General features: G+C 30.7%; 1 protein-coding gene across 2 annotated transcripts in view; it reads left to right on the forward strand.

The window, feature by feature from the left end:
* The window catches only part of LOC149883480 (TNF receptor-associated factor 3-like), a 30,355-nt gene extending 22,390 nt beyond the window's left edge, over positions 1 to 7,965 (forward strand). For both annotated transcript variants that reach the window (XM_090098866.1, XM_090098867.1), the window contains 2 exons: positions 4,780 to 5,381; positions 6,867 to 7,965. In XM_090098866.1, the coding sequence (XP_089954992.1) occupies positions 4,780 to 5,381; positions 6,867 to 7,185 (921 nt within the window). In that variant the 3' untranslated portion in view covers positions 7,186 to 7,965. The remainder of the gene's footprint in view (positions 1 to 4,779; positions 5,382 to 6,866) is intronic.
* The last annotated feature ends 298 nt before the right edge of the window (positions 7,966 to 8,263 follow it).

Consider the following 8,263-nt stretch of genomic DNA (forward strand, 5'->3'; position numbering starts at 1 on the left):
TGAAAAGACCTCATCGACAAGGCCAAACCATACTCCTTCACGACAACGCCAGACCCCATGTTGCACTAGTCGTCAAAGCCACACTCCAAGAGCTCGAATGGGAGGTCCTTCAGCATCCGCCGTATTCTCCGGATCTTGCACCCACAGATTATCATCTTTTCCGATCTCTGTCGAACCATATGAGGGGCGTTACCTTCGATAATAAAGAGGACCTTAAAAACTGGGTCAATAACTTCTTCGATACTAGACCGGGCGATTTTTGGCGGAAAGGCATCGACAAATTGGTCGAGAGGTGGAAGGAGGTCGTAAACAGCGATGGCGAATACATAATTGATTAATTTATTATTATAAGTAAAGATTTCCCTTAAATAAAAGTCTTTGATAAAAACGCTACGAATATATTCCCCAACCCAATAGATAATTTATAAATTTATCTCCAATTAGCTCAACACAGATATTCCACAATTGGATCAGCACATATGTTTATGGAAGATTGTGAGGATAGTGAAGATGATTGAAGAAGATTATATTGAAGATTCGGATTCATTGTTCACTTATACTACTACGTCTTCGAGCTTGACTGCATCAGAGTCAGGTTCTGAAGATGATTAGAAACTTGCATTCGTTGCAAATGATTGAAGTGGCAAACAGAAGAGAAGAGAAGAAAATGAAACCCAACATAATTAAAGATTACAATCAATACATGTCAGGAGTAGATAGGGCGGAACAAATGGTATCATATTATGATTGCCTAAGAAAGACAATCAGATGGTATAAAAAAGTAGCACTTCACCTCTTTGATACTTTTTTGTTTAATGCTTACTGTCTAAACAGCAAATATGGGGTAGATCAAACAATTTCCTTGCTTAAGTTTAGAGAATTAATTGTTACGGATTTATTGGGTGAACGTATGAATGAAATTGTGCCTCGAATTACCAATAATAGCTTCCACTACTTGTCTTCAATACCACCGAATGAAAAGAAAAAATTCCCAACCAAACCATGTTGAGTCTGCTCTAAGATAAAACGTAAAGAAACACGATATGAATGTGCTGTTTGTGAAAATAGACCTCTGTTATGTATTGGCGAATGTTTCAGAATGTATCATTCAACAGAATAGGATTACACTTAAGTTTTCATGAAATAAAATTAAATAAATATCAATGTTTTATTTTTATCTGTTTTAAGCTATTTCTGTATTTATCTGGATTTAAATTAGGTTCCCTGGATTTTTAAAATAAAAACTTGAATGTAATATTTTCTGAAACCAAATGTGAAGCTAAGAAAAAAAAAAAGAAAAGAACAGACAAAAACAGTCATGCACAAATATTATTTGAAATAAGTTAGTATAACTACGAGTTTACTCGTAGTTGGCAAACTCATGACGCCGGCCTACTACGAGTATTCTCGTAGTTGGCAAATAAATGACGGCAACTTATTACGAGTATACTCGTAGTTGGCAGCGAAAGTGTTAATGTTCTCTAAACTCAATTGACTAAAACACTAATACTAAAACATTAATATTTGTCATTTTTTCAACGCGATGACGATTTAAAAAAAACAACTTAAATTGTTAACAACTAAAACACAGTTAATAGACCTGGTTTTTATTTCCTGGTTATTATATCATAATTTCCGCCATGATTAGCATTCGAATGAAGCGTTCAAAATTTAAAAGTTTAAATAGCTGTGAAAACCATGTTTAATTTCTAAATAATAACTTTCACTTTTTAAATTCTTCATCCCTTTGAAAAGATGGCGAATATTAACGTTTTCGTATGTTTTCAGATTGAGTTAGCGTACATTAAGTTGGTCTAAAAGTATTGTTTCCTATACATTTTCTTATTTTTGGACGACGATCTTTTATAATCTGCAGTAAAAATAGGGGGGGGGGGGGGTGCGTAAAATAGCGCTGGAAATTGTTTGAAAGACATTAGATTAATTCTAGATTTGCCGCATTCAGCTTTTTGTGTTTGTCCTTCCCTGACATCGGAAATGATAAAACGTTCACATTTGAGGCCTGGGGCTTGTGTTATAAACCAAATTACGTTCCTAATTGACGATCATACGCCCGCAATTCCCTATTTCTGTGTTGTAAATAGTGAGCGAAGACTTATTGCTGAAACCGAAAATTCTTTTTCGGCAACCTTTTTCGGTTTTGTCCGAAGTTTCGGTTCAAACTATTTCGTTAACAAACCGAATTTTGATTAGGATTTTTTTTTTTAACTTTAGATTATTTTTTATGTTTATTTTTTATTTAGTGTGGGATCATAATTGCTATGTAATTACATCGGTGGTTTATTTTTGTGGGGATAATCAATTTTTACCTAACGCTATTGTAGTAACTTTAATTGAAACCACGTTATATAATTGATTCCAGTTATTACTCTATCACTCTCTAAATGAGCTTCAAATATGAAAATGTCTACACATGTTCTATTTTTTATTCAATTGTTACTTACTGATCGCTTAAATATATATTATTTCAAAAAGAATTATTTCATGTTATTTTGGCATTTATTTGCTCATAAAAAGACTTAGGGATTTCTAACTTTTTTTTTCAAGTTTCGGTCTCGTTTTTGTTTTCACTTAAATTTCGGTTTCGGTTACAAATTTACTTCACCGAAATTTCGCAATGTTGTGAACAAAAAAATTTTGCAGCACAAATGTTGTAAAAAACTTGTAAGTACAGATAAATTATCATAACTACTGACATTTCTTCTAAGCTGTGATAGCAAATGAAGGCATTTTATCATTTGCACGGTAAACTAAACAAAAGACAGAAAGATAGTTTTCAAATATAACTTTTCATAAGTAAGGAGTCCAATTTGTTTTTAAATTACATTGTGAGGGCAGCATTTTTAATAATAATTTTTATCACTCCGTTGTTAGTATGTTTGTATTAAGGGTTAATAAAGGGAGTTATGGGTTCTAGGGTTTTGTGGAAGAGTCATGTAGAGGTTGGGAATTAGTTTAGGGGACTGGGGATTACTTGGTTAGGAAAGGATGAGGTTTGGGGATAGTTAGGTTAGGAATGGGCAAGGTTTAATTGTTAAAGGGCTGATATTGAGTTTATCACCCTCAGTATATTCCATTATATAATATATCTCCTTTACTCATTATGTATTATAAAATACAAATTATTCTCTCTTACTCTGCTTGTAATTTATATGTTGTTCAACGCATTTAAGAGCCATTTTATGTTTTTAATTCTTTCTTCTTAACCAACTGCTCAAAAATAAAATTGTTCACTATGTATATATATTCTAAAAATGCAACTTGAGACTCTTGTCAATAATTAATAATCTTTTTACAAAAAAAAACGTTCTCATAATAATCAAGAAAAACAACATGTGACATTTGTCAATAATTAGTAAGAATGATGCACATTAAAACCACAACAGTATAAAAATTTTTTTATCAATTACTCCTCTTATTGTTCTTCTTTAAACAAATATCTCTTTTTCTATATTTGTAACGGGCAAAACTTCTATTTAGTTTTAATATTTCTTCTGATTTTTGTTTAATTCTTTACTTCTTCTGATTATCAAAAATTTCTTCTTTTTCTCTTTTGTTCACTTAAATAAAACTTCTGGTTTATCCAAATATTTTTAGTCACAAAATTCTTTCTTAAAAAACTTTCTTATAAACTCTTTTTTTACTTCTCTATAAAACTCCGTCTACCTCTCCTTTCTCTCTTACCTTTTCTCTCCCATTTTTTTGAGCTTTTATAGTTTTTGGTTGTTTGTGGTTGCAATGCCTATTCATCATTTATTTTAATTTACGTCTTTTCCAAGCTGTTTTTAACTTTTCTTCTTTCCGCTTTATTACTTACTTATGGTAGGTTGAATAAGTCTACATGTGCACGTGTTTTCTCAGGTGTTTTTTTTAACTTAATAATCCCTCCTCACAATATACTTGAAATCTTTGTAGCAAATTATGAAAGTCAAAAAAATATTTATTTTAGTAATCTTTTAAAGTTCATAAACTTAAATTTAAGTACAAACCCAAATATTTTTAAATAATAGTTAAATATTTTAAAATAAAACCAAAATTATGAATAGTTTTGCCTCTTCTTGACCTTGAAACTGAAAACTCTGATTTGCACAAAAAAATGAAGTCGCCAAAAGGTTTTATTTTGGTTTGATTGATTTGTTCACCACAGCAGTTTATGCACAAATAGTCGTAGATGTGTTGGTTTTTTTAAGTGTGTAAATTTCTTAGTGACTCACAAGCATCTGTCAATTAAGTAAATAATTTGGTTTTATAACACAGACCCTTTGGTATCAAACAACTATTCTACATGCAGTTTCAAAGTTGAAGTAGTAAATTTAACTACTCTTCTATAATGAAAAATTTTAACTCATAATGGTTATAACCTGCGTTTTCTTTTTAATGATTACATCACCCTTTTTCAACCTACCCCAAAATGCCACACTAAGGCATTTTTTTAACAAGATAGTTATCTAAAACACTCTGCAGGCTCTGTCAGGGATTTCCAAGAGGAAGAAAATTCATAAAAAGAAAGGAATCAACAAAGTCTATCAAGTAGTTAAAATGTTGAAAAATTTTAAATTATACCTACAAATTCATTTAAAATTTAGCATATTGTTATTTGAATTTGAAATGAAAGTTCTTATGCTCATTTTATGTTCAAAGTTGTTGATATGCTTATTTCAACTTCTTAAAATCTGTTAGTCGATATTAAAAGTTAGTTAAACTTGCCTTGAATTCATAACAACACCCAAATTTTTGAGCTATATGGTTTGTTTTCTTTAGGCAAAAAGTGCTGCTGCTCTTGATGTTCATTTAAAATCCTCCGATCATTTTATGATGACAGTTACAATGGTAAAAATATTGCAAGAAAGCAATGAAAACTTGAAATCAGAATTGCAGAAACAGAGAGAATCTTCTAAGCAGCAGTCATTAAAGTATCAAAGTTTACATAAAGAAATTGAACTAGTCAAAGCTGATTTAAAAAGTTGTCAAGATAAGGTTGAACGTTTATCTTATGCTCAGGAACCAGTGACCAAGGATCAATATACAAAGTTTGAAAAACAGTTAAATGAATGTAAAAAGAAAATCGACGAACTGATTCCAAAAAAAGCAAATATAGATGACTTCCGTAATTTAGCGCCAAAGATTGAAAATATATCCAGCACTGCAGACAAGATTGAAATAACTAACGCAATATTAGGTGAAAGCATGTCAGATATTGATCTTAAATTGCAGATCCTCGAAAATACACGATATGATGGCAGACATTTGTGGAGAATCAATAATTTTCGTTTTCGTTTAAGGCAAGCTGAAGAAGGCAAATGTCCGGCCATTCATAGTGCTCCTTCGTTTACTGGTCGCGGAGGATATAAGTTTTGTAGCAGGTGGGTTATTTACTTGTGGAGGAAATATTTTTTGTGTCATGATTTTTCAGTAATGATTGTGTCAGGATTGTGTCATATATCTTAGAGAAAAAAGTATGTCTAAAAACTAGTGTTGTGACCAAAACTAAAAATTGTAAATAACTTAGCTAAAAAAAGCGTAACTAAATTTAGTCGACAACCTTTTTAGTCTAACTAAACTTAGTCGACTAACATTTCAGTCAAACTGAATTTAGTCGACTTACTTTTTAGTCTAACTAAATTTAGCTGACTGACAGTTTAGCATAAGTAAAGTTAGTGAACTAACATTGTAGTCTAACTGAATTTAATTGACTACATTTTTAATTTGCAAAAAATATATTGTTACTGTCACCCAAAAAATACTTTTTAAAAATCTTGTTATCTGTTAGTTGTGAAGTGGTTTGAGCGCCATTTTTTTAATTACAAATTGCTGTAAGTTACAATTTACATTTGCAGGACATCTGTTTCAAGGTTTGGTTTTCAGAGTTTTTCAGGTTTTTGGAGAAAGGTTCGCGACATATACACTTGGAATTTCGCAATAAAACTTATCTAATTAGTCCCCCGTTATTATTAAGTACGTGTTTTAAATTTCAATGAAAAGCGGTTTAGATCTGGATTTTTTCGATTTCTAATTAAAGTGAATTATGTGAAATCGATAAAAAAAAAAAATGGTGCCATGTTTTTGAAAGGTGTGTGTTATTTGCAGAAGCATTTTCGGATTTCCTTTACATAATAGCTGCAATAATTTTTTGAGGTAATAATACGTAATTTATTTCAATCTACACTCATAATAACGCAGATATTTACAGTGACAACAAAATGATTGAAACAGTTAGGCAATTGTTTTTACTATTTCTATATTGTGTAATTGAATATATATCTTGTTCAACTCTCAATTTTGTTTTTCTTTTAAAAATCATTATTAAAATGCTAATAACTAATTATGTTTTCGGTATAAAATATCAGCTGTTTTTGACGGAGCTGTTCAGCTAACAAACCAATTTTTATTTAATTCAACAAAAGAAAATTTGGGCCAATACTAGGTACAAACAAAACCATTTTATTAAATAATTGTCACCAATTATATTAGGTATTTTAAATTTCTTAAAAACAATAAATTTTGATGAATGTCTTTAAATTGATTTATTTGTCGTAATTCGTATTATGTTTATATAATTTCATGGTATAGGTTATTCAGTTTTTTTTAGCACTAAATCTTGTTTTAGTCAACTGATTTTAGTTAGACTAAAAAGTTAGTCGGCTAATTTTCGTGAGACTAAACCTAACCATAACTCCCACCCCTACTAAAAACCACTATGTGTATATAGCTTGAAAAGAAATGAAATACATCTGTTTGTTTCAACTTTTAGTTTCTAGTTGTTGCTATGAGTTACAGTGAATTTTAATTATTTTTTTTGTGTTAGAGAAGGTTATGCCAAAATAATTTTTTTTTAAATCTTTTTTTAGACTCTATCTAAATGGTGATGGAAGTGGTGCAAGAACACACATATCGCTTTACTTTGTGGTTATGAGATCAGAGTATGATCAGCTTTTAGAATGGCCTTTTAAGAAGAGAGTCACTTTTAGATTAATAAATGTTTTAAATCAAAAGGAAAGTCACGAAGAATCATTTAAACCAGATATTAATTCTTCGAGTTTTCAACGACCAATTAGAGACATGAATACTGCTGCTGGTTGTCCATTATTTTTTCCAAAAGAACATTTATTTTCACCTAAATATCTTGTTGACGACAGTATTTTCTTAGAAATTATCGTTAATGAGTAATTGCAAAGCAGATGTCATAGTTATTCTAAAAGGGTGTTAGCAAATAAAATTTGTAAAATGCCACTTAAGTGGGGAAAATTGAGAAAATTCAAATGGGTAAATTACTCGCGTTTCATGTACTTTCAAAACCCTAAATGTTGGCTGCGAAAATACGGAATCGAACCAATTAAAGACCGCTAAAATTTAGTGATGGGTCGGGTGTGATGAAAGGATAGCGATGAAACAAAAATGAAAGTTTTTTTTCATAAAAACAACGATGTTTCCAATCAAAATAAACCACTTATAGATGCAACATATTAACATACATACCAATTCCTGACAACTTTTTCTTCTGTCTTATTGCTTATTAGATGTATGATTTTTAGTGTTTTGTTTGTTGTTTTTTTTGTTGTTTTTTTTTTTCTTTCAAGAGATCTTATTTGGGCCTTCTTTCACTCTCTTTCTTTTTTAAGGTATTCCTCATTATTTCTTCAGTCTTAAAAAATATTCCTTCTGTCTTTGTGAACCGGACTTTTCCAATATTACACAAATTTTTACTCTTTCTTCTTTAACTTATATGGCAGGCTGAATAAGTCTCCGTGTATACGTCATTTCTCAGTTGTTGTTTTTAATTTATCTCTCTCTCCTCATAATATACTTAAGATCTCTGTAGAAAGTTATGAAAGTCCAAAAAATCATTTATTTTAAGTATTTTTTAAAGGTCGTAAACTCGAATTCAAGCACAAATCCAAATGTAATGAATGATAGTTAAATATTTAAAAATATAACCAATGTTACAAATTGTTTTGCCTCTTCTTGGCCTAGAAACTGAAAACTCTGATTCGCATAAAAAATGAAGTCGCAAAAAGGTGTATTATTTTGGTTTGGTTGATTTGTTCATCACAGCAGTTTATGCACAATTCGTAGATACGTTGGTTTTTTTAAGTGTGGAAATTTGTCCGTTATCTACTGACAAAACGTCAGGATAGGGCCTGTTTATATGGAAAGCGGGCTAGCCCGGCAAACGAGCCAGCCCGTTTACCGAGATCTCGACGTCGTCCTTATTTTAACTTAATTTTATTTTGCATTTATATGAATA

Source organism: Hydra viridissima, unplaced genomic scaffold, assembly GCF_058129835.1.
Source record: "Hydra viridissima isolate aposymbiotic clone 2 unplaced genomic scaffold, HvirCarnegie_v1 scaffold_9, whole genome shotgun sequence".
In the NCBI taxonomy this organism is placed as follows: domain Eukaryota; kingdom Metazoa; phylum Cnidaria; class Hydrozoa; order Anthoathecata; family Hydridae; genus Hydra; species Hydra viridissima.